Source organism: Bos javanicus, chromosome 12 (assembly GCF_032452875.1).
Source record: "Bos javanicus breed banteng chromosome 12, ARS-OSU_banteng_1.0, whole genome shotgun sequence".
NCBI lineage: Eukaryota > Metazoa > Chordata > Mammalia > Artiodactyla > Bovidae > Bos > Bos javanicus.
Window position 1 is genome coordinate 12,039,306 of NC_083879.1, and position 27,804 is coordinate 12,067,109.

The 27,804-nt window shown below is 39.5% G+C and overlaps 1 protein-coding gene across 8 annotated transcripts in view; it reads right to left on the bottom strand.

Annotated features, from left to right (window-relative positions):
- VWA8 (von Willebrand factor A domain containing 8) overlaps positions 1-27,804 on the bottom strand; it is a 401,675-nt gene that overhangs the window by 246,263 nt on the left and 127,608 nt on the right. For all 8 annotated transcript variants that reach the window (XR_009739842.1, XM_061434477.1, XM_061434479.1 and 5 more), the window contains exons 18-20: positions 27,432-27,538; positions 22,943-23,049; positions 17,608-17,679 (exon numbers count right to left, since the gene is read on the bottom strand). Coding sequence is in view for 7 of the 8 variants with exons in the window: in XM_061434477.1 (XP_061290461.1) it covers positions 17,608-17,679; positions 22,943-23,049; positions 27,432-27,538 (286 nt within the window). In the remaining variant the exon portion in view is untranslated. The remainder of the gene's footprint in view (positions 1-17,607; positions 17,680-22,942; positions 23,050-27,431; positions 27,539-27,804) is intronic.

Here is a 27,804-nt window from a genome sequence, read left to right on the forward strand (position 1 = left end):
CTTCATTTTTTGAATGCTGAGTCTCAAGCCAGGTTTTTCACTCTCCTCTTTCACTTTCATCAAGAGGCTCTTTAGTTCCTCTTCACTTTCTGCCATAAGGGTGGTGTTATCTGCATATCTGAGGTTATTGATATTTCTCCTGGCAATCTTGGTTCCATCTTGTGCTTCATCCAGCCCAGAATTTTGCATGATGTACTCTGCATATAAGTTAAATAAGTAGGGTGACAACATACAGCCTTGACGTACTCCTTTCCCAATTTGGAACCAGTCTGTTGGTCCATGTCTGGTTCTAGCTGTTGCTTCTTGATGTGCATACAGATATCTCAGGAGGCAGGTCAGGTGGTCTGGTATTCCCATCTCTTGAGGAATTTTTCACAGTTTATTGTGATCCACACAGTCAAAGGCTTTGGCGTAGTCAATAAAGCAGAAATAGATGTTTTTCAGGAACACTGTTGCTTTTTCTAAGCTGCAACGGATGTTGGCAATTTGATCTCTGGTTCCTCTGCCTTTTCTAAATCCAGCTTGAACATCTGGATGTTCACGGTTCATGTACTGTTGAAGCCTGGCTTGGAGAATTTTGAGTATTACTTTGCTAGCACGTCAGATGAGTGCAAGTATGTGAACATTCTTTGGCATTGCTTTTCCTAGGGATTAGAATGAAAACTGACCTTCTCTAGTCCTGTGGCCATTGCTGAGTTTTCCAGATTCGCTGGCATATTGAGTGCAGCACTTTTCACAGCATCATCCTTTAGGATTTGAAATAGCTCAGTTGGAATTCCACCGCCTCCACTAGCTTTGTTCATACGGATGCTTCCTAAGGCCCACTTGACTTCACACTTCAGGACGTCTGGCTCCAGATGAGTGATCACATGATTGTGGCTATCTGGGTCATGAAGATCTTTTTTGTTTAGTTCTTCTGTGTATTCTTATCAACTCTTCTTAATATCTTCTGCTTCTGTTAGGTTCATACCATTTTTGTCCTTTATTGAGCCCAACTTTGCATTAAATTCCCTTGGTATTTCTAATTTTTTTTGAAGAGCTCTATAGTCTTTTCCATTCTATTGTTTTCCTCTATTTCTTTGCATTGATCACTGAGGAAGGCTTTCTTATCTCTCCTTGTTATTCTTTGGAACTCTGAATTCAGATGGGTATGTCTTTCCTTTTCTCCTTTGCCTTTCACTTCTCTTCTTTTCTCAGCTATTTGTAAGGACTTCTCAGACAACCATTTTGCCGTTTTGCATTTCTTTTTCTTGGGGATGGTCTTGATCCCTGCCTCCTGTACAATGTCACGAACCTTTATCCATAGTTCTTCAGGCACTCTGTCTATCATATCTGAGCATGCAAGCACACAAACTTAAGTTCTAAGCAGTTAGGATCCTGCAAACAATGGGATTTTAAAGGCAAATTCACTCTCACTTAAAAGAGGGGGCTGTTCTCTGCTTCACTATATTGCAGAACAGAATGTCAGGAGGTAGTCTCCCTGAATTGCTTTATATGCAAGTTTATTATTCTAATGTTGTGGAGTCATAAATCAGTTACTCAAAGATTATAAAACAGCCTAAAACATGTGTCCAGGAACTCCCTGTGTGCAAGGTCCAGAAGGGAGAAGGTGAGGAAGTCAATTTTTCTTTCTTCTGCAGTAATTTTTAAGATGGTCTCCAAGTGAGTGTTTGCTTGCCTGGCTAGTGTTCAGCTTGCCACGTGCTCTCTGAAGCATCTTAACTTTTGGCCTTCCCTCCAGTTCCTCCTAATTCTTCAATAACTTTCATAGAGTTGGCTCCATTTGTATAAAATTTAAAGCTTGTTTTCATAGGGTCCTAATTTTCCTTAGAAACACTAATTGTATGAATGTCATCAACAAATACCAATTGCAGTCAAACATAACAACTAAAAAGCTAGTATTTCAGTAGCATTAGGAAAAATAAACTGCTTTTTTAAAATAACCATAAAGTTTTCATCAAATGTTGAAACTTTTAATTCTTTGTCTAAAATGCCTGAAAATATACTTATTATACAAGTAGTTGGGAGACTCAGACAATCAATCCTCCTTAATCTGTCTCAGGTAGAGGTTTCTACCACCATCTTCATTCATTTGAATAAAGAGGGCCTAGACAAGCTGATCTCCAAACACGATCTTATTCTAGTAGTTTTTAATACAGTAACACAGTGAGAGGTCCCTGCTTTAGGAATCACTGGAAATTTCTTATCTTCCAAATTCTCTCAGTGAACATACATTATTTATGTATCCAGAAAAAAGAACTAAAGTGCACAGTGAACAGTTCCAAGCAGCTGCATAAACAGGTTCCCTGTAACAGATCCAGAAACAGTACCTGAAAGTCAGGCAAAACAACACACCTTTCGATTGCACTACTCGTTTGCATGGCTTTAAAACACACTGATAAAGCTTCCTGGCAAAGTCAAAAGCTCCTTTTCAAACAGGAATAATAAAATCCACATCCCTGAAATTTCCCTTTGAAATCATGTGCTGCTGTAAATGGCAAAGTTAGACTCTTTGGTAGTTTCATCACTTGGTATAACCAAAGCAGCCAAGATAAATACTGTGGGGGGAAAAAATCAATGTGCTTACAAGAGCAATATACAGATTCAGAACAAAGGCAAGAAAAACACTCCTAAAAAACACTGGATGGATAAACTGAAGATCAAAGAGAACACGCGGGCTTCCCTGGTGGCTCAGTGGTAAAGAACCTGCCTGCCAATGCAGAAGACACTGGTTCAGTCCCTCAGTTGGGAAGAGCCCCTGGAGGAGGAAATGGTAGCTCACTCCAGTATTCTTGCCTGGGAAATCCCATGGGCAGAGGAGCCTGGCGGGCTACAGTCCATGGTGTCATTAAGGAGTCGGACACGTCTTAGTGACTGAACAGCAGCAAGAGAGAGTGTGCAGCACAGCAAAGAATTTCCATATTGTACTTTAGGCAACTCCATAGCAAGAGGTTTCAGAAGGGACACAAGATAATATGATATCAAATAAAGATATCATTATGCTTGATGAAACCAAATATTGTATAGCCTTGGGACTCCTAAGCACTGTAGCTATGAGAAGCACGGCACACTTTGTTATCAAATTCCCTGCTGCCACTAGCAGCTGGGGACACAGGCGGGGAAGTCTGGACAAGCTGTTCCGTCCGTCTACAGACGTTAGACAATCATTCTGGCGTAGCAACACGGTGTGCTTCTGATGCTACACGGCAACAATCTGCCCCTGCACAGTTCAGACGGTTAATTAACAAAATCCACACGCTCTTTAATTTTGGCAATAAAATATTCACAGTATCTCAATATTAAATAATTCAACAAACATTTACTAAGCCCATACCAGACAAAAACTAAATCTGTTCGTTATAAGCCTCTAATTAACAGATGGTATGAGATACAAAGGATTATATAGAATTACATAGTAACAATGTGTATAGAGCCCTCCTTAGTATTAAATATATGCTTACTGATTTTCACAGTGTATAAAAGATTTCAAAATTAAATGCTATGAAAATTCAGGGGGAAATAAACAATTTTTTTAATTGTTGGGAAGTAATTCAGACAGAAATTTCTAGTCTGGAAGAAATGAATATGGTTTCATTGCATTATGTAAATTAATTAAGAAGTGAAATTGGGTTGATGAAATTTACTTTAGAAAATACTTCCTCTCTGTAAGTTCATCGATATTGGTATAATTTTGATACAATGTTTATATTCATGAAAGTGGGTCAATATCTCTCAGGATAAAGAGAATAGGAGAATGTATCTTTCAACTTTCAAAGGGACTCAGGAGATACATCAACTGAAGTGTCCACTCTTGTTTGGCTGCTGATGGAAACAAACCAACTGCAAAGTGACACTGGGGAGAACTGAGGAAAACCGAACGTAGGCTATCAGTGTATATTAAGGGGTATTGTTAACTTGTTAGGTGTAATGATCAGATTGTGGTTATGTAAGAGATAAAAACTAAGATAGTATAAGAAAAATCCATTACGTAAAAGTATGGTCTTTTAAAAGACAACATACAGATAATATGTTCAACACAGATTAAAACAAGATGAACAAAATTCTGGTAATTGTTGAAACAAAGTTATGGGGACAAAGGAGTTCATTATATACTCTACTGTTTATAGAATATATTTTATAATTTCATAATAGAAAAATTCAAAATGCCCTGAACTCTGTATGTAAAGCATAGCTCCTGGCCTATTATAAGCACTGAATATAAGTTAGCTATTACATATTATTATTGTTGTTGCTATTGCTGCTGTATTACTAGTATAAGAATTTGTGTGTGTGGGTGCTAAGTCACTTCAGTCGTGTCCAACTCTTTGCAACCCTATGGACTGTAGCTCACCAGGCTCCTCTAACCATGGGATTTTCCAGGCAAGTATACTGGAGTGGACTGCCATTTCCTACTCCAGGGGATCCTCCGGACCCAGGGATCAAACCCACATCTCTTATGTCTTCTGCATTGGCGGGTATGTTCTTTATCATGAGGGCCACCTGGAAAATCATGGTATGGTGGAAAAAAAGCATGAGCTTGGAAGATGTGAGTCCTAACTCAGCCATTAATTAGCTATGTGATCTTGAGCAGATATTGAAACTTTTTGAGCTTCAGTCTATTTGTCAAGTATGGAAAATAAAAATATTTATCTCAAAGGGTTTCCATAGAACTACATGAAATGCTTTTTTAAAAGTATATTGGAAATTGTAAAACATACAATTATTACCATTTTTAATCCTTGCTCATAAGAAACTTGTAATTCAATTATAGGTGAAATTTAAAAATCAAAACAACTTTAAGAGAAAAATGAATTAAACACTGATAAAATACTATAAATGTTCTGAGGAAAACAAGATTATTTCTATTTGGGGGAGACTAAGACAAGCTTCACAGGGGGAAAAAAAAATCTGAGCTCTTGAAAACTACAGGATTTTCACAGGGAAAGATGAGAGGAAGAAGTTCATATGAAGCAAACAATATGTAAAATGGCTGGGAGAATAGAAAGGCATCATGTACTTGCGTGTGTGCTAAGTGGCTTCAGTCGTGTCTGGCTCTGAAACCCTATGCACTGTAGTCTGCCAGGCTCCTCTGGCCATGGGATTCACCAGGCAAGAATACTGGCGTGGGTTGCCATGCCCTCCTCCAGGCGATCTTCCTGACTGAGGGATCAAACCCATGTCTCTTATGTCTCCTGCACTGGCAGGCAGGTTCTTTACCACTAGCACCACCTGGGGAGCCCACCGCGTACTCAGGAAGGGTAAGAAACTCTGACTTGGAAGAACTAGAACTAGAAAAGAGGTTTGGAGACAGGTCATAGGTTTTTTTGAGCGTTTCTCTTTGAAAGAGATTTTATCAGATAGGCAAGGGGAGCCATTTCGGCTTTCAGGAGGAAAATAAAATTAAGAGATGCTAAGATAAATCACTGCAGATGGTGACTGCAGCCATGAAATTACAAGATGCTTACTCCTTGGAATAAAAGTTATGACCAACCTAGATAGCATACTGAAAAGCAGAGACATTACTTTGCCAACAAAGGTCCATCTAGTCAAGGCTATGGTTTTTCCTGTGGTCATGTATGGATGTGAGAGTTGGACTGTGAAGAAAGCTGAGCGCCGAAGAATTGATGCTTTTGAACTGTGGTGTTGGAGAAGACTCTTGAGAGTCTTGGACTGCAAGGAGATCCAACCAGTCCATTCTGAAGGAGATCAGCCCTGGGTGTTCTTTGGATTTGGCCACCTCGTGTGAAGAGTTGACTCATTGGAAAATACTCTGATGCTGAGAGGGATTGGGGGCAGGAGGAGAAGGGGATGAAAGAGGATGAGATGGCTGGATGGCATCACTGACTCGATGAACGTGAGTCTGAGTGAACTCTGGGAGTTGGTGATGGACAGGGAGGCCTGGTGTGCTGCGATTCATGGGGTCGCAAAGAGTTGGACACGACTGAGCAACTGAACTGAATTGAACTGAAGACTGATCTCAGTGTTGATAGATTAGAAAGTGCCATGGAATTGTAAAGAGTACCCACAGAATCAAGTACTCTAAAAACACGAAACACATGAAAGTCAGAGACTGAGAAGGCATCTCCTATGAAAATCAGCCAGAGCTCACTTTTTGTTTGATAAGGAAAATATATTAGAATTTTGGTAAAGGTAAAAAATATAGACTCTGGAATACAAGCAGAGCCTAAGTATGAAAATTTCACCAGAGTGCTATTATTTGGTAAAATCATACAGAGGGCCCACTTTAAGTGCAAAACAAAAAAGGAAAAAAAAAAAAAGTTGACAAATCTAGCACATCATTGGACTATATTCACCTAGAAGCAATTGTGAATTATTAACTGTCTTATTAAATACAAATTAAATTCTGATGATTTGCTTTGCAATTTAACATCACAAATGAGAAAACATTACTATATGCAGATGATTAAACTTTTACTTCGTAAAACAAATACTATATATTTTTAAAACAATTCTTATATAAGGGGGGTACCTATGCATTTTAGAACACTGCATTACTAAACTATTTCTTCCTTCAAATATCTGATAAAATGCAACTGCTTCTCCAAATCCAAGTGTCCTTATTTAGAAACAGAAGGTTATTTATTTTGACCATGCCGTGTGGCATGGGGATCTTAGCTCCCCAAGCAGGGATCGACCTCGTGGCCCCTACAATGGAAGCGCAGTCTTAACCACTGGACCACCAGAGAAGTCCCCAGAAGTTTATTCTTAAGGAGTTTTTAAACAACAAAAAAAATTATGCACCTATCAGCTGAATCTATAACCCAAAAAATTCACCATGAATACTTGGTATTTCAAATACAATAAAGCTCTACAAACCAAAAGAAAGTAATATACGGGGAGGAAGAAAGCGTATTCTTTTTTTTTCTCACTGTTTTAATTTATTAATTGAAGGATAATTGCTTTACAGAATGTTGTTTTTTTCTGCCAAACCTCAACATGAATCAGCCATAGGTATACATACATCCCCTCCCTTTTGAGCCTCCCTCCCATCGCCCTTCCCATCCCACCTCTCTAGGTGGATAAAGAGCCCCTGTTTGAGTTCCCTGAGCCATACAGCAAATTCCTGTTGGCTATCTATTTTACATATGGTAATGCAAGTTTCCATGTTACTCTTTTCTTTCTTTATTTTTTTTTCTGTAAAGTTGTTTATTTTTATTTTTTAATTTTATTTTATTTTTAAACTTTACATAATTGTATTAGAGAATGGAACTGGAGGAAACAACCTACCTGACTTCAGGCTCTACTACAAAGCCACAGTTATCAAGACAGTATGGTACTGGCACAAAGACAGAAATATAGATCAATGGAATAAAATAGAAAGCCCAGAGATAAATCCACGCACATATGGACACCTTATCTTTGACAAAGGAGGCAAGAATATACAATGGATTAAAGACAATCTCTTTAACAAGTGGTGCTGGGAAATCTGGTCAACCACTTGTAAAAGAATGAAACTAGACCACTTTCTAACACCATACACAAAAATAAACTCAAAATGGATTAAAGATCTAAACATAAGACCAGAAACTATAAAACTCCTAGAGGAGAACATAGGCAAAACACTCTCTGACATACATCACAGCAGGATCCTCTATGACCCACCTCCCAGAATACTGGAAATAAAATCAAAAATAAACAAATGGGACCTAATTAACCTTAAAAGCTTCTGCAAATCAAAGGAAACTATTAGCAAGGTGAAAAGACAGCCTTCAGAATGGGAGAAAATAATAGCAAATGAAGCAACTGACAAACAACTAATCTCAAAAATATACAAGCAACTCCTACAGCTCAACTCCAGAAAAATAAACGACCCAATCAAAAAATGGGCCAAAGAACTAAATAGACATTTCTCCAAAGAAGACATACAGATGGCTAACAAACACATGAAAAGATGCTCAACATCACTCATTATCAGAGAAATGCAAATCAAAACCACTATGAGGTACCATGTTACTCTTTTCGATACATCTCACCCTCTCCTCTCCTCTCCCCATGCGCACAAGTCTATTTTCTATGTAGAAAGCTTATTCCTGAAGAGAGCTGTGATGATAAAAGCATCACTGGCTTGAAAGTAAATAGCCATTTCTCTTTTTTACTGTCAGGAAAGCTGAAATAAATAGAAAGTCATGTTACGATTTTTTAAAAAACCCAGCATGAAACTAATTGCATGAAAGGTACATGTAACGTTATAATTACAGTAAGTAGAAAATAATGCATATAGTGCATGCTAACAAAGTTCTACAATATGCAGCACTGTATACTAAGGGACCGTGAAACATGTAATTTCAGGGTATCCTATCCCTTTTGGCTGACAGGCAGCAATTCTGCTTCTTTTACTGGAAAGTTGATGGACTGTTCCAAAAAAAAAAAAAAAATCCCACACAGAAAAATGAAAAGATAAAATCAATTTTATTTCACCAAAAGAAGATGGGGCCTACTTTATGTTGCTATAAGTGATGTTTATAGACTTGTTTTCAGCTTCCCAACAGTTACGAAAACTCATCTAATGTCATAGATTCTTAGAAAAGATAGTAATACATGGAAAGAAAAGATGGGATTTGGCTTAATAAAGATGATAAACATTGAGATACCTCAAAATCAACATTTATTCCCTTTAATTTCCTCACAATAAAAGTTGCTACAAGTAACAGCGATCTTTCAAAACAACATTAAATTGACAACTTCAACTACTGAAAAGTTTCTTTCATGAACTTCAGCCAGTCTCTAATTTGCAAAACAGAAGGCTGGGTAGACTGTATCTATGTTTAGACAGCTTGTATTAATAGCATTCATTACATTTTATTGTATTTGTATATCAACCCACTGCTGGCTTCTCTGTCAATATTTAATGCGCAAAGCTTCAATTCTAATTAATTTTTTTTGCTTTTTGAGTAGTCATCACGTAATGTTTCACTCCAGTTCGTTTTCTGGGTTGGGAAAATCTCCTGGAGAAGGGATAGGCTACCCACTTCAGTATTCTTGGGCTTCCCTGGTGGCTCAGACAGTACGAAATCTGCCTGCAATGCAAGAGACCTGGGTTCGATCACTGGGTTGGGAAGATCCTCTGGAGAAGTGCATGCCAACCCACTCCAGTATTCTTGCTTAGAGAATCTCCATGGACAGAGGAGACTGGTGGGCTACAGTCCATGGGGTCACAAAGAATCGGACACAACCAAGCGACTAAGCACAGCACAGCATGTAATGTTTCAGAAAGATAAAGAGTAAAAAAGGAGCCTGATCAACTACTAAAAATGGTTTACTTAGTTTCAAACTAAATCATGTGATTAAAACAGGCATTTTCCCAGATGGCTGTCACTTTGCATTTGAGTGCAAACACCAGTGACACCATCCCATGAGAGCTGAGTGCCAGTCATTCTTAACCTACCAGTTGTAGCTCTGCTTGCCTGTCTTTTCCTTTTTTCATTGTTTTGATTCACAAGGTCAGTAAAGGATGCAGGTGAGAAGGTGCGTAAGATATTAAGAGAGGTCCAGAAGTACCACTAATAAATAAAGCAGGGCATTTGAAAAGGTACTGACGAAGCACCTGAGTTACTACGGCTGCACAAGTACATATTCCTGAACAAGGAACCTCCCAGACGATCAGGACTCTGAAGAAAGCACGGGGAAAGAGAACACAGAACTCCACACTGGTTCTTAGAAAAGGGCACCTCTGTGGAGTACCTGCTCTACATTTGCCAACAAATACCACAGGTGGCTTTCTTCTCTCCCATACACACCAAATGGAAGCAATTAAGAGTCTTAATAGTAATGAACCTGGTGGGCATTATGCTAAGCAAAGACAAAGACAAACACTGCATGGTATCATTTATATGTGCAACCTTTTTAAAATTAATTAATTTAATTGGAGGCTAACTACTTTACAATATTGTGGTGGTTTTTGCCATACATTGACATGAATCAGCCATGGGTGTTCGTGTGTCCCACCATCCTGAACCCCCCTCCAACCTCCCTCCCGACCCCACCCCTCTGGGTTGTCCCAGAGCACCAGCTTTGGGAGCCCTGCTTCATGCATCAAATTTGCATTGGTCATCTATCTTACATATGCTAAGATACATGTTTCAATGCTATTCTATCATATCGTCCCACCTTCACCTTCTCCCTCAAAGTCCAAAAGTCTGTTCTTTACATCTGTGCCTCTTTTGCTGTCTTGCACATAGAGTGGTTGTTACCATCTTTCTAAATTCCATATATATGCGTTAGTATACTGTATTGGTGTTTCTCATTTTGGCTTACTTCATTCTGTATAATAGGTTCCAGTTTCATCTACCTTATTAGAACTGACTCAAATGTGTTCTTTTCTATAGCTGAGTGATATTCCATTGTGTATATGCACCACAACTTCCTTATCCATTCATCTGCTGATGGACATCTAGGTTGCTTCCATGTCCTGGCTATTGTAAACAGTGCTGTGATGAACATTGGGGTACACATGTCTCTTTCAATTCTGGTTTCCTTGGTGTGTATGCCCAGCAGTGGGATTGCTGGGTTTTATGGCAATTCTAGTTCCAGTTTTTAAGAAATCTCCACACTGTTCTCATAGTGGCTGTACTAGTTTGCATTCCCACCAACAGTGTAAGAGGATTCCCTTTTCTCCACACTCTCTCCAGCATTTGTTTGTAAACTTTTTGACAGCAGCCATTCTGACTGGCATGAGATGGTACCCCATTGTGGTTTTGATTTGCCTTTCTCTGATAATGAGTGATGTTGAGCATCTTTTCATGTGTTTTTTAGCCATCTGTATGTCTTTGGAGAAATGTCTGTTTGGTTCTTTGGCCCATTTTTTGATTGGGTCATTTATTTTTCTGGTATTGAGCTGCATCAGCTGCTTGTATATTTTTGAGATTAATTCTTTGTCAGTTGCTTCGTTTGCTATTTTTTTCTCCCATTCTGAAGGCTGTCTTCTCACCTTGCTTATAGTTTCCTTCGTCATGCAAAAGCTTTTAAGTTTAATTAAGTCCCATTTGTTTATTTTTGTTTTTATTTCCACTATTCTGGGAGGTGGATCATAGAGGATCTTGCTGTGATTTATGTCAGAGAGTGTTCTATGTTTTCCTCTAAGAGTTTTATACTTTCTGGTCTTATATTTAGATCTTTAATCCATTTTGAGTTTATTTTTGTGTATGGCATTAGAAAGTGTTCTAGTTTCATTCTTTTACAGGTAACTGACCAGTTTTCCCAGAACTACTTGTTAAAGAGATTGTCTTTTCTCCATTGTATATTTTTGCCTGCTTTGTCAAAGATAAGGTGTCCATACGTGCAAAAGATTGCACTCAAATAGAGTAGAAAAGTGATTGCCAGGGTCTGGGCAGTGGAGGAAATAGGGAACCGTTGGTAAAAGAGTACAGACTTTCACATAGAAGATGAATAGATTCTGAGGATCTAATGGTGTAACATGGTAACTATAGTTAGAAACATTGTGCTGTATAACTGAAATTTGCTAAGACAGTAAAACTTAAATGTTCTCACCAAATAAATATATAAATAAAAAGGTAAAAACGTGACATAATGAATGTAGTATATAACTCAGCAGGAGAAATTTTTCACAATGTACCTGTAAGAAACATGTATATTACCATATGTAAAACAGATGCCAGTGCAAGTTCTATGCATAAAGCAGGGCTCTCAAAGCCCATACTCTGGGACAACCCAGAGGGATGGGGTGGGAAGGAAGGTGGGAGGGGGGTTCAGGATGGGGGGACACATGTGCACCTGTGGCTGATGCATGCTGATGTATGTATGGCAAAAACCACCACAATATTGTAGAGTAATTATCCTCCAATTAAAATAAATTAATCAATTAAAAAAAAAAAAAAAGATGTTACGGGAAAACCCAAACGAACTTTTTGGCAAACCCAATATATCAAATCATTATGCTATACACTTTGAATATAATTTTTCTTGTCAGTTGTACTTCAATAAAGGAAAAGATAAAAGTCTAACCATAGAATCGTCCCCGTATCTTAACACAGATGCTACTCTTTGAGAACAAGCTTGAAAGTTACTGAAGTGGACTGAAATATTCAGAAAGCTCCACTGAGCGTTTCGCCAGCTGCCGTGGGAAGTCCAGTTCCCCTGCTGCCCTGGCGAGTGTGCACGTGTGCAGGGCTGCGCCTCAGTTAACCAGTAAATGCTGCGTAGCACTTAATCATTATTCGAAAAAATCAAATGATTAGCATCTCACTATTCAGTCCTAGCGATAATGCTGCCAAGCTCTGACCTGATCCCATCAGTGTGTAATCATACCCAGCTGTATGGGCCACGAAAGCATTTTCTCTCCTAAGTACTTTCTCTTACGCCATAGATTCTATCTTATTCATCATTTCCTTCATCAAACAGGTGCAAGTTTACCGAATAAAAAGTTTAGTCACTTCGTTTTAGAATCTCCTGAAAGTAATCCAAGAAAGCCTAAATTTTATTTTATTTTATTTTATTATTTTTTTAATTCAATTTTAATTTAAAAAAAATTATACATGTGTTCCCCATCCTGAACCCTCCTCCCTCCTCCCTCCCCATACCATCCCTCTGGGTCGTCTTCTAAATCATTTTGCCTACTCAGCAGAAATGCCTTCTCTGCAGTCCTCTAAAGTATATTTGTTAAATGTCTATTATGCACAAGACATCAGGGAGGACACACACAAAACTAAGACTCTTCTCAAGAGGCTCTCTCTTTTCAGGAGAGATGACAGGTGGACGCTTAAGTCCAACAGAAGTCAAAAGAAATCTAAATGGCCTGCTGTAACAATGCAGAGAATGGACCCAAACCTTCAGCCTGAAGTGTTCAGGAGGACTTTATTAAAGAAGTATATTACAGAATATTACAGCCAGAGGGACCTTAGAAAACACCCATTTTACAGATAAGAAAAAGAAAAAAAAAACAAAAAAAGACAAAGCCCTTTAAGGAGAGAGAGCAATGAACCCAACAGTACATACAGAGACCAACAGTCTGCAGAGGAAGGCAGACCTCTGGATTCCCAGCTTTCTGCTTTTCCATGATCCCACAATGCCCTCTGAGACTGGGAGGATTTGAATAGGCAAAGATGGGGGAAAGAAGAGAGCAGGCTGGTGAAGATCAAACACTAAAATATAACACTGATAAGGTGCTTGGGCTTCCCGGTGGCTCAGTGGTAAAGAATCCATCTGCCAATGCAGGAGATTAAGAGACACGGGTTCAATCCCTGGGTCGGGATCTCTTGGAGTAGGAAATGGCAAACCACTCCAGTATTCTAGCCTGGAAAATCCCAAGGACAGAGGAGCCTAACAGGCTACAGTCCATGGGGTCTCAAAGAGTCGGACACGACGAAGCAACTAACAAGAAGGTATTTCGAAAACAGTGTGTTAAAATCTGAGGACATGATTTTCAGGGGAGAAATGAGACAAAAGACGGCAAGTGGAGTGAGATTAGACAATGGAAGACATCAAATGACAGCCTGAGAGACTTAGTTTTTCACTAGATGGTTTCATGGACACAGGTAGCAGAATTTACTTATAAAATCCAACTAGAGTTCCTGCAATATTGGTATCATTATATGACACTGATCACCTTAGAGGTTTATAATGAGAGGATAAAGAACCCTTCTGACATGAGAAAGGACAGTTAAGTATAGCAAATTTCTAATGAATGCAATCTCTGTTTTTCAGTATTTCTCTTTCTCCAAAGTGGAGGGTGACACCCTACCAGTAAAAGAAGGGGAGACACTGTGACCCGCTGACGACAGCACTAACTGAGAGAGGTTGCTGTGATACCCCGCCTCCTGCTTGGCATCTCCGGGGGGGTTCAGCAGGGTCTTCCCAGAGGTTCCTTTGTCAACTCTTGGCAAGCCTGAAACTCAGTAGGATCCCCATCCTCACTGGATGCTGGGTTCACCCATGCACGTGCAGAGAGGGAGCTGCTCTTCCCTCCACCCAACGCCGAGCCCTTTGCGCCTTATTCTTTACCTTGGGACTAGAAATAGGTGGCACGGTGGTAAAGAATCTGCCTGTCAATTCAGGACATCCAAGAGATGTGAGTTCAATCCTGGGTTACGAAGATCCCCTGGAGTAGGAAATGGCAACCCACTCCAGTATTCTGGCCTGGAAAATTCCATGGACAGAGGAGCCTGCCAGGCTACAGTCCATGGGGTCACAAACAGTCAGACACGACTGCATACATTCACACACACACAGAAACAGACTAGAGGCAACATACAGGATCTCACACCAACATTCGCATAGCTCTCTAGAGTGATTTCAAAGTACTTTCATAGTCTCTGTTTCGCTGATCATAAAGAAGCAGCAATCCTTGGCTCCAACTCTGCCTTCACCCTATACGTGCCGTGTTGTGCTTAGTCACTTAGTGGTGTTCAACTCTTTGCGACCCCATGGCCTGTAGCCCACCAGGCTCCTCTGTCCATGGGGATTCTCCAGGCAAGAATACTGGAGTGGGTTGCCATGCCCTCCTCCAGGGGATCTTCCCAACCCAAGGATCGAACCCAGGTCTCCCATATTGAAGGCAGGTTCTTTACCATCTGAGCCACCAGGGAAGCCCCCTATAGCTCTCCCCAGTCCCCCAGAGAGTAGAATGCTCTCTCTGTCTCTCTGGTTACTGGTTAGCTCTAACTTCAACCTTTCAACTTAGACAACTCTTGTGAAGCCCTATCTCTATTATCCAACTTAATTATAAACCCTGCCTTTACCAGGAAACTCTTACTGTATTCTACCCACTAAATCTCAGGACATCAGTATCAGCTGGGATACATCAAAGCTGTTTGAACATCACAGCTTGATCTCTAGGACCTTCCTTTTGAAAGCCTGCTCCTTAGCAAAAAAATTATTCCTCAATCGCCAGCTCTGTGTATTCTTGGTCTGCAGCTGTTGAGATGCCAGCAGATTGTGTCTAAGGCAATTCAGGTAACCACAGAAGATCAGAAAAGAATGCACTGACAGAGTTTAACAACTTTTGTGAGGTACACTGGGCTATCAAGTCATCATTTTGCAAAGTGAGAGGAGAGTCATGATTGTTCACAGCCAGATGAGAACTTGAACTCCTGGGCCTCAGTATCAAGTACTCAATGTTGGACGATTAACTGATCCTCATCCTTCCATGCTGGTACACAGGCTCATCAGTAAAAAATTATTTTTCACTAAATAAAAGTTGGTAGGACTTTATAAATAGTGAACGAGGAGACTGTGAATATTTTATTGCTCATTGTTTAATTCTTGCTTAGAAAAAAAAAGAAAAGGAGTATAAAGTCCTTTTTAAAAACACAGTGACCCACAGATTTCATTGTAACTGAGCACCTACCATGAGCCAGGCACAGTGAGAAGTGCTTTCCATGCATTATCTCATGTGATCCTTACATTAGCCTAACACAGTGCATATGATTTGTATTCCTAGGTTAGATACCAGGAAACTGAGCCTGAGTAAGATTAGCAACGTGCCCAAAGTCACAGCCATCTGTAAAACAGTTGCGATTGGACCTCTAGCCAGCTAACTACCAAGTCTGTGAACTCAACCAGTAAACCGCCCAACTGGCCCATTTTTATTAAAAAAAAAACAAAAAACACTCAATTGGCCCGTTTTTATTTTTTTTAAATCAAGTTTGAGGCACTAATAAAGAATATGCATTGTTTTTATAAGTTAAAAGACAGAAAAAAAGACCAAACTTCTTTTGAAAGCTTGTTATCCTTAATTTTAAACTAACTTAAAAAACCAAAGGTGCCGTTCACTCTGAGTCTGGTAATTCCATTGAAAATTCTCAGAAACCTCTAGATATTAGAATAAATGCCATCCATCCCTCCATAGACACGTATTCAGTATCTACTGCTTGGCAGCAAGCACTGTACCAGGAACAAAGGACACAGATGAGCGAGAAGCGCGGTCCCTGCCCTTGAGGAGCAGACAAGCTGGGAGGACAGTCATTCTACATGTGGACACAGTGACACATGACGAGTGTGATGATGGGGAGACGGAAGGAAGTTATGCAGAAGCAGGGGAAGCCTAACTCAGCTGGGACAAGAGGACACCTCCAGAGTTAGGGAAGGGGGGTGTGGGAAGGGGATGGCGAGTGCTCCAGGCAGAGAGAAGAACGTGCTTCGAGGACCAGAGTGGAGCTGAGGACTGAAGGAAGTTCAGAGTGGCTCATTGAGGTTAGTGGTTCAGTCTCGTCAGACTCTCTGCAACCCCATGGACTGTAGCCCACCAGGCTCCTCTGTCCATGGGATTTCTCAGGCAAGAATACTGGAGTGGGTTACCATAACCTCCTCCAGGGGATCTTCCTGACCCTGAGATCGAACCCAGGTCTCCTGCATTGGCAGGTGGATTCTTTAGCCCTGAGCCACCTGGGAAGCCCTCAATGTGGCTCAAGCTAACACCAAATGCAAGAAAGGAGGAAGCCAAACCTTAGGACTGGGTAGGTGGGCAGGGGCTGCTCCTGAAGGACCCTTGAAGCCATACTAAAGACTACACCTTCATGGGAAATAGATGAGGAAACAGTGGAAATAGTGTCAGACTTTATTTTTCTGGGCTCCAAAATCACTACAGATGGTGACTGCAGCCATGAAATTAAAAGACGCTTACTCCTTGGAAGAAAAGTTATGACCAACCTAGATAGCATATTCAAAAGCAGAGACATTACTTTGCCAACAAAGGTTCGTCTAGTCAAGGCTATGGTTTTTCCTGTGGTCATGTATGGATGTGAGAGTTGGACTGTGAAGAAGGCTGAGCGCCGAAGAATTGATGCTTTTGAACTGTGGTGTTGGAGAAGACTCTTGAGAGTCCCTTGGACTGCAAGGAGATCCAACCAGTCCATTCTGAAGGAGATCAGCCCTGGGATTTCTTTGGAAGGAATGATGCTAAAGCTGAAACTCCAGTACTTTGGCCACCTCATGCGAAGAGTTGACTCATTGGAAAAGACTCTGATGCTGGGAGGGATTGGGGGCAGGAGGAGAAGGGGACGACAGAGGATGAGATGGCTGGATGGCATCACTGACTCGATGGATGTGAGTCTGAGTGAACTCCGGGAGTTGGTGATGGACAGGGAGGCCTGGCATGCTGCGATTCATGGGGTCACAAAGAGTTGGACACGACTGAGTGACTGATCTGATCTGATCTGATCTGATCTGAAGGGCAATGGGGAACCAACTTGAGCAAAAAAAGACTCAGATTTTGGTTTCACAAGTATCCATCTGGCTGCAGAGTGGAAAGTGGATCACAGTGGGTGTAAGCTTGGGTCTAAGAACCTTGTATTAGGAAACCACTTCTGTAATCCAAGTGATAGGTAGTGGTGAGCTGGGCTGGGTGACAGGTGTCGGAAAGAAGATATTTATAAGGCAGAATGGATAGGAATTGATGGAAGACTGAATGGGGCTGGTGGGTGGTAGTGATTTAAGCCCTGAGGTAATTCTAAAGTTTAGAAGGTAGAAGACCCTATTGTTTAATTTCAACTAGTCATTTAGCTAGGGGAAAAAAAAATCATCTTTGAAAACTTTCTCCATCAAGCAGAAGAAACATACGGCTTTTAAACCGTATTATTATTAGTACCTGGTTTCATTAGTATTCATTAGTACCTGGTTTCAGTCATAACTCACCTGGTTTCCAACCAATAACAGGTGTTCTCCAAGAAGGAAGTCTTTGAGCATATCTTCCATCACTATCATGTGCTAGAGGAAAAACGACTAGAGGTTAATTGTGCTTTGCATAATCAAGGCGAAATAAGAAAGCTGACAGCTATAAAGATATCTTCATGGAAAGAAAAACATCTATTATAATAGACAATACTCAATTTGATTATGCTAAAATATTAAAATGCATGCTGTGGTCAAAAATAAGTTATATAACCAATTGGGTGACTCATATTGAAGACCTGAAATGGTCTACCTTAGCAAGACTCAACCACTGACTGACACATATTTCAAAGAGTTTTTATAATAGGACTCAAATATTTTTCAGCTATTGTACTTTGGAGAGTTGGCTTATAATTTAATGTGATATTTAAATTAATACTTACTAATATAAATATATAAAGGTTTTCTAAAACAATTGGAGATTTCATGGAAAATCTTACATTGACTTCTTAACTATGACTTTCAATGCATACGTATAGGTTTAGAATTAAAAATGTCAGCAACTATACTCCAAAAAATTATATATTTTTAAAATTTTTTCATATTTTTAAGTTCAAAACATGACACAATATAATAAGAATAAGATTAAAGTTATTCACAGTAGTCACAGAGGAAATTACATTGCTCTTTTGTATCTTGAAAAATAGGACAATCATAAGTAGGTCAAAAAGGCTCATTCAGGATTAAAGGGAGAACTAAAGCCTGGAACGATTCATATCCCTATTTCCTCTTGGTTTTCTGTATCAAAACAATAAAGGCCTCAAAGTACTAAGGTTATTGAAGTTCTCTATTTGTGAAAAAGGCAACTTAACCTTTTGCATCTTATACATGCTGTAGATATTGTTCTCGTTTGCCAGTCTTTTTTTTAAACTTGGTTTGTGATTTTTTTTCCCCACATCTAAAATATTTTCCTTTTACTTCTCATGTTAAGCAATACCAATATTTTCTTGCAGAGTTTCTAGAAAAACTAAAAAAGTTTTCTCCCTCCTTCAAGAACAGATGAGTTTTCCTTAATGTTTATCTTGGTAATTTTTAAAAAATGCTTTCAGATAAACCATGGAACTGGAGTTTTAATGGGGCTTGAAGTAGGGTGAGCTATTTTGTTCATTCTGGAGTACTTTTTAGAATAAAATGAGATGTTATTAATAATTATGCTGGGACAACAAGTATAAACAGGGACTATTTTGAGTAAACGAGGGTACACAGTTACCCAAGTTAAAAGGGAGACTTACAACATTTGTCTTCTAATTTGAGTTCTAGTGATAATTTGGTCTGCAGAACTCTTCTAACTAAGATGAACAATCAGTGCTGATTTCCAGAAAACATTAAGTTCTTCCAGAAATACCTGGCCTAATCTCCATGAAAAATAGATTGAAAAGTTGGAACAAACACCTAGCTAGCAGGTAAAAAACAATGTGAATACTGAATAATAATCCAAACTATAGCTGTCGTCTTTACTTTTTCTCATGTCTTCCTACTTTTTGCCCTGGTACACCTAACTAGAATTATTCAAGTCAACAAATGTTAGCTAAGGCTAAGGTCATGCCTACACAGTTCTTCTCTTAACCTCTCGGCCCCCTCGGTACCACATACAATTTCTTCAAGGTCTCCTCTCCTGATTCCCTTCTACCTCTCTAACGGTTTTTCTCCGTGGTGTTTTGGGTTGTATCTTCTTCTTTTTGCAGCAATTCCTCCTTAAATACTGATTTTCTTCCTTTTTCTGTTCTCTTTCACTCCCTTGTTACCTGCTTTCCTGGGAACCACGGGATTGGGCAGACCAGGTTAAGCCTTCTTGTATGTGGGCACCCATCTGAAGCGGGAAGGAGGGCAATGTGCAGCTCAGTGCTGGAAGAGTCACTGTTGACCCAACTCTCCCTAAATCCACTCATCCATTCCATGGCTTCAACCACTAACTTTACACTGATCTTCAACAGCAAGACCTTTCTTCTTGACTCCAGCCCCACATTTCTGAGCAAATATTGAATTATACTTGGCTGTTTCCCAGTCTACTAGAACTTAATACACCCAAAACGTGGCTCATTCCTTTCTCCACAGCTTCATGCTTTAGCCTGTATTTCTAATCCCAATTAATAGCATCATGTTCTACAACCTGACCCAATCATCACCATCTTCCTGCCCAACTCAGTTGGCCCTTAGCAAAAGCTAAATCTAAGCTATCCAGCCACTTCAAATTTACTGTATCTATTATTTTTTCCCCCATTCCCATAGCTTTCATCCAAGTTTTTTTTTTTTTTTTCCTTTCTCATCTCTGGCCTAGATTTTTACCCACCAATGTGGCATCTCAAACTTCAGTGTCTCCGTGAGTCAATATGTGCTCCACAGTACTGACAGTCATTTCTCGGTTCACAATCATGTCAGTTTTTCTCTTCCCCAAAACTCTGTGAATAACTAATACCTTCGGAACAAGGATTACTCCTTATCTTTTTGATTTAGTCTCAGGCGCATCCCCCACACAGTGGAGAATCATTTCCTCTTTACTCTTCTGTGGACTTTCCCGGCAGACCACGTGCTCCGTGAGGGAGGCTCTCTGACTTCCATCCAACAGAAAGCCCCATCGGCTCTCCCTGCCTCCTGTGCGGCTCCGGTGTGTCCTCTCTGCTCTGTCCCCGCTGTCTCTGTCTTCGTTCAGACCCTCCCTAAGTCCACCTGGACCACTGCCACTGCCTCCTAACTAGTCCCTCTGTCTTTGTTCCAACTCACAGGTAATAATACAGAATGAATGCAAAGTGAGCAAAAGTAGAAATGTTCCTCGAAGTGTTCAACAGCTTTCTCACTTCTTCTGAATAGTTTCCCAGTTCCTTCATTAGCAAGGCCCATATAATATGACCTTTTAACTCATCAGCCTCACGTCTTGTCATTCTTCCATTTTAAACCTCACCTCTGGCTATGACAATTAATTAGATGTAGCTTCCTGAACGAGCTCCACTCTTATGTAGTCACGTCTCTGCAGATGCTAGTGTCTCTGCCTGAGTCTTTCAACTTCACCTAGTGAACTCACTTTCCAGGATCCTCCAGTCCGGGACCATCACCTCATTGATGCTACCACAGTAACCTGTGTGTACTTCAGTCACACTGTACAGTAACCACGTGCACCTGCTTGCTTTTCCCCTTGCGAGATTCAGGCAACTTGAGCCCTGGAACTGTGTATGTATGTACTTTAATCTCTGTGTTATGATATTGGTCAAAAAGTTTGTTTGGGTTTAAAAACCTGAACCAATTTTTTGACCATTCCAATAATATCCTAGACCAAGCATAGACACAAAACAGACGTTTAAAAAAATTTTTTTTTCAGCTCTGAAGTTCATTAGGTTTAAGAGGCTACTCATTGCTCCTCCAATTTCTCCTCTTTACTACTGCAAGTAAAATATTCCTTAAAGAGAGATATAATAAAAATATACTCCTAATTAAGAACATTCAAAATCTTTTTCCTTCTTTTATTAATTCACTCAACACATATTTACTCAATAGTCACTATGTGCCAGGCACTATGCTATGTGCTAGAGATACAAAATTAAAACAACAACACAAGGTTTTATCTTAGTAGTGTGGAAAACGTGTTTTAAAAATCAATTACAACACAGAGTGGCAAGGAGACCACAGGCACAGAACAAGATGGTATAGAAGCACCTGAATATTCAAGAGGCACGGAAGACACTGCTTCATAGGTGAAGTGCGGCAGAAAGGACAATAGTAACACACACAACAAAACTCAATTTAATCAAGTCACCGTTCCGAGAACTGGCACAGCTAGCACTTTTCATTAATGGTTCATTCATAATGCTTTGTGAAGAGAGGGTACGTTTGGAGACAGGCTACAGAAATCCCTCGGGGCCACTGCGTAAAGTTCACAGCAGCACTGCGGTCCTCCACGTCTGGGTCACGAACACCATGGCAACAGACGCCGTGTCCAAGGGCACAATGGCCCTCCCTGCTACCGAATTTCCTCCATTCCTACACGCTGGGAAGTCTTTTCAATCTTTGCTGCCATGGAGTTTTTCAAATTGTCACTTATGACAAAGTTTCCTGATTCTTTTTAATTCATTCCTTTCTACTACATGAACAGAGTGTGGTAGCACAAATGCTTGAAAATATTTTCCTTACAAGCATGTTTTGGTCTTTGACAGACAAGATTGTTTATTCCTTTGTGCCTTATAAGTAACCTTATTTTCTGTTCTTTTGTTCCCTGCTTGTGTAAGAGCATTAATTCTTTGGAAGAAAAATAAAACTGATGTTAGTTAATGGCCCATAGAATGAAAAAAAAAGAAAAAGAAAATCCAGGCTATGCCTTTCACTATGTCATGGGTAATTATAATTTGGACAGACTTCAAAAATATTTAATCAAGACTTTTATGGAGAAAGAAGAATTTGCCTAGATACCTTTTATTGTTAATATAATGTAGGGATATAAATTAGGACAATAATCAGAATTGGGGAATGGCAGATAAAAATAATTTACTTTAATTCTCTAATTCCTTAATATAGAGAAAATGGCAAGAAGTACTTCAAACATAATCTGTAAATGTGGGATTATAATATATATGCAAATTGGTGGCCAAATATTAGAGAAATATTTAAGTATGTTTTATATTATAAAATAAATATATGACCACATGACAGAAAATCTGGAAAAGAAAAAATCCTTTTATATTATGAATAATTTTCTCTGGAAAAATTTCTTATTAAAGTGAACATCTATAATACAGCTTTCTGGGCACACACTTATTTCTGTGTCTTAGTGGAAGCACCATATACAAGTGGAAATTTGTCTACTCTGGTCCACTGAAAAATGATTTTAAAAAGTAAAGAATAGAAAAATACTAGGCATTTTCAGAAAAAGGAAAGAAACGTGAGGAAAAGAATACACAGGACACATCCTTTCAATTACTTGAAATGATTTAACTAACAAAAATGCAGGAGAATGAATACGAGTGGTTTCTGTTTTTAATTTAATAATATATTCATTTTACTTAAAGTATAGTTATGTGTGCATATAAAATTTATTACTTTAATCCTTGCAGCAACTCTTTCCATTCCCAAGTAACTTTGGAAAGAATTCATAACTTTACAATGCACTAATAAAAGATGTTTCAACACCTCATTCGGCAACATCTGAATGAAACTTCAGTTCAATTCAGTTCAGTACAGTCACTCAGTTGCGTCCGACTGTTTGCGATTTAGCAGATTACAAACATAGACATCAGTTATACTTGAACTGGAGTTAATTACCACAGTGTACGAGGTGATTTAATTACCCATGATTGCAAAATCCTGATCTTACCTGGATGTTGTCATAGAACAAAACATCAGGCACTTTCATTTTCTCGTGGGCATTATAGATTGGTGCACTAACCGTGCCAATCCTCAGAGATCCAGAAGAGACTTCACCTAAACATTTCACATAGGACAGAGAATTACTTATAGGCCTGTCCTCAGAGAAGCCAAGTCCAGCCTGAACAGGATACAATATAGCATCTTTAACATTTTGTAGGCTCATCAAGGAATTTTAATCTAACATCTAAAAGAAATAAGCTTGAAGGTAGTAATAAAACATTATAGCTTTGCAAAAAAATCTTAAAAGCTCTACAAAAAAGGATGAAGATGTTTCAAAATATCAAAAATTTTATTTAAAACAACATATGGCGCAAGCAACATATAGATAAGATTGAGAATGGAAAAACCCAGAACTCAGGCAAGGTACCTTTATGAGCTGTTTGGTCAGAGACTCTAAAATACATACATTTGAAAATTCCAAAGTACCATGAACATAATCTTTTTTTTTTTTTTTTAGAACCCATAGAAGAATCCCCTAGAGCTCTAGTCAAAAATACAGATGAACTGACCCCAGAACTTTCAAACCACTAGTTTTAGGAAAGGCCCAGATCTGTGCCTCCAAAGAAGCGCCACAGGCGTTACAGTCGTTCTATGGTGATTATACTGTATTGTTTCCTATTTGCTTTAAATAGTTGGTCTAGAATAGAAAATGAGCTCCCTAAAGCCATGAAACTAAGTTATAAATTTCTTCCAGTCAGGGGACACATCTCACATGTGTTCTCTACGGTAAGGAGAGACATGCTCACTGCACGTCACATTTGAAGGTCCATGATAACAACGTAACAGTTTCAGTTGCTGTGGTCGTACTGACCATCATAGAAGCTATTATTTATTGAAGACCTTCCATGTGCCAGACCTCAGCTTCGGCTCATTGTTTTCTCACATGATTTCATGTAAATCTCTTAACAAGGAGACAAGAATTATGAGGAAGCTAAGAAGAACATGAATTAAATAATTTGCTTAGAATCACCCAGCTAGTATGGGTAGAGCTAAAAACAGAATTTAGTATAGGATGCTGTTATTTCTGGGCTTCCCAGGTGGCTTAGTGGTAAAGAATCCATCTGCAAAGCAGGGAGACATGGGAACCCTGGGTCAGGAAAACCTCCTGGAGAAGGAAATGGCAACCCACTCCAGTGTTCTTGCCAGGGAGATCCTATGGACAGAAGCCTGGTGGGCTACAGTCCACGGGGTGGCGAAGAGGCAGACATGACTTAGCAACTAAATGACAACAACAACGATGTTCTTTCTGCAGTGTGATCTCCAAATAAATTTCATCCTGTGGATATACCTGAGCAAGCAGGTGGACAATTACAATGTCTTAGGCAACTGTCCCATCTTTTCTCCCTTCTCTTTAAAATTGGCTATTTTTGTGCTAGAGCACTTTGAAAAACAAGGAGAGAAACCAATATCTGCTTCTATGGAGTACCATGACCAATTTTGAGGTTTAAATAATTACACTCCCAGCCTGTTGAATCACCACTGAGTGCTACACATTTGCCAAAACACAGTAGGCCTCTCCCTCCAATAGCTCCTTGCCATTTCCTTTCATTCACAAGTTCTATTTAGCAGAGAAAACCATGAGCTGCCACACCAAGAATTTACTATTTATTTACTACTTTCAGGTCTCTGAAAGAAAGTGAAGTTGCTCAGTCGTGTCTGACCCTTTGCGACCCCATGGACAGTAGCCTAACAGGCTCCTCCGTCCATGGGATTTTCCTGGCAAGAGTACTGGAGTGGGTTGCCATTTCTTTCTCCAGGAGATCTTCCTGACCCGGGGATCAAACCCAGGTCTCCCACATTGCAGGCAGACGCTTTACCGTCTGAACCACCAGGAAGTCCATCAGGTCTCTGAAATAGACCCTATATAAAACTATAAAGGGAAAGACAAGGACTGTGGCAGTGAATTTACTACATACGTGTATGCTGAGATGACACGTTACTTCAGGTTCAAACAGCATTTGATACCATCTATGGTTTTTCCTGTGGTCATGTATGGATGTGAGAGTTGGACTGTGAAGAAGGCTGAGCGCCGAAGAATTGATGCTTTTGAACTGTGGTGTTGGAGAAGACTCTTGAGAGTCCCTTGGACTGCAAGGAGATCCAACCAGTCCATTCTGAAGGAGATCAGCCCTGGGATTTCTTTGGAGGGAATGATGCTAAAGCTGGAACTCTAGTACTTTGGCCACCTCATGCGAAGAGTTGACTCACTGGAAAAGACTCTGATGCTGGGAGGGATTGGGGGCAGGAGGAGAAGGGGACGACAGAGGATGAGATGGCTGGATGGCATCGCTGACTCGATGGACATGAGTTTGAGTGAACTCCAGGAGTTGCTGATGGACAGTAACAGTTTCAGTTGCTGTGGTCGTACTGACCATCATAGAAGCTATTATTTATTGAAGACCTTCCATGTGCCAGACCTCAGCTTCGGCTCTTCTTGCCTGGAGAATCCCATGGGCGGAGGAGCCTGGTGGGCTGCAGTCCATGGGGTTGCTAAGAGTCGGATACGACTGAGAGACTTCACTTTCACTTTTCACTTTCATGCACTGGAGAAGGAAATGGCAACCCACTCCAGTGTTCTTGCCTGGAGAATCTCAGGGATGGGGGAGCCTGGTGGGCTGCAACCATCTATGGGGTTGCACAGAGTTGGACACGACTGAAGTGACTTAGAGTAGCAGTAGCATGGCTTAGTTTATGAAAGATACCTATTCAGTAGATTTAGGACTTTAAGAAAATTTAAATAACTCAGCTAATGTTTATTGCTAAAATTCCAAGCTAGAAAAGGGAAAGGCACTCAGAGAATGGTGATGATAGTACTTCCCTGGTAGAAAGGTGGCTAGCAGGCTTCTAAGAAATCTCATGGGATGGCATTAACTTGGTAATTTTGTCAAGGTCCTCAGTCTGGTAGGCTCAAAATCTGATTTTATCCTTACAATAGAGAGCACACCCGACTCCCAGGAGAATGTTAAAGACATATATTTTTATCTATACATAAATTGATATATAAAGCCAGAACTGCAATATATTACATTGCAATGAAAATGGAAAATTTCATATAGACTACATGATATATGGTTTATATATCAGCATTTTAATCAGAAGGAGACTTGCATGGAAAGCTAAATCCTTATCAGAAAGCTGTTTGGTGAACCTCATCCTCTGAACAGGAGGATAAATTACAGGAATTCTCTATAAGAAAGAAGATATTAAAGATGAATGGGACCAGATAAGTCAAAAGTCTCTTAGTTTCCTTATCTCCTTCCTACACAAGGCTTAGATGGGAACTGCCAGCACTGGCTTATTACTGAGATTAAACAATCTATCATTTGAATGATGCAATCTTTTTTCTTTTTTTTTTGGATATGTTGACGGATTCAATCAAGTGCTGTTATGAATCTCCAAGTCCCAGAGTTATTCTGTCTCTGAGTTGTCTCTGCGTTTCTGTAGCCAGATCCATCAGTATGTTGAGTTTATAGTTTTACTGTAAAAAAAATCACCTTATCTCCTTAATATAAAGTTCTCGTTCCAGTATATCAACTATTAAAAACATCTACTGCAAAGAAAGTCACAATAAGTCCCTTTAAGAGAGTGATCACACATTGGATATTTTTATAAGACAGTTAACGACCCTTAAAAAACAGAGAACCTGTCTTTGTGCTCTAAATGAAGAACAGGGTACTTTTACAGAAAGATCTAAACCTCTCCCAAACTCAATTATACTTATGGCTATCCAAAATAAAAGTAGCACAAAAGACAACCAGGTAGAAATGAAAGGAGTAACAAGGCATGAAGTGATACTCAGAGTATTATTTCAGTCTACATCAACCTAGACAGTTTCCCAAACGTGTCCTGTAGCACACTGGTGGTCCTCAAAATGTAAATGTGCAAAGAGAACAGAACGCTAGGTCCTATGGTGAAATACCCTTGAAATAAAAGGTAAAACAAAGTTACATGTTTATTTACAGTAGGAATTCTCTGAGCTTTTAATATTCATGTCAATTGTGACCTCTTGGGGGAGAACCTACATCTGGTATGCACTGAAATAAAGGAAACATTTTTTTAAATAAAAGATTCTTCAACACAATATGTGAAACAAAATGGGTGGAGAACAAAAACATTTTTAACTGAAATAATAGTAATTTATTACATTATTATTAATATAATAATATGTAGCTCAGATGGTAAAGAATCCACCTGCAATGCAGGATACCTCAGTTCGATTCCTGGATTGGGAAGATAACCTAGAGAAGGCAACAGCAACCCTCTCCAGTATTCTTGCCTGGAGAATTCCATGGAGATTCCATGGAGCCTGGCAGGCTACAGTCCATGGGGATGTAAAGAGTTGGACACAACTGAGCAATTTTCATATACACACACACGTAATAAATAATACAAATGTTTAATAATTCACTTAAAAGAGAAATGATTCAAATACTTACATTTGTAATCCTCCAGTTCAGACTCTGGACTATTATCAGTGGTTATTTCTATTGCAGCATCTGCCAGATTTTTTTCTAATGCTGATCTTGCAAGGCTTGGTAAAAACCTGGTGGGGTGGGAAGGATGGATTGATAAGTCAAAGCTTTCTATGATTCCAAAATATCTTCTGACACTTAGACAGACAGAAGGATGATCCGTCTTGATCTGTAAAAAAACAGCTTGAGAATACTTAAATCTTCTGTTTTCTGAACACAGTATAGTATCCCATTTCCCACAGCAATCTTTTACAACTTTTAATAGAGATTCATACTTTTTTCCATTAAAGCATTATATGCCACTCATTAAATTTATTCTTAGGTTTGCAAAGCTTTC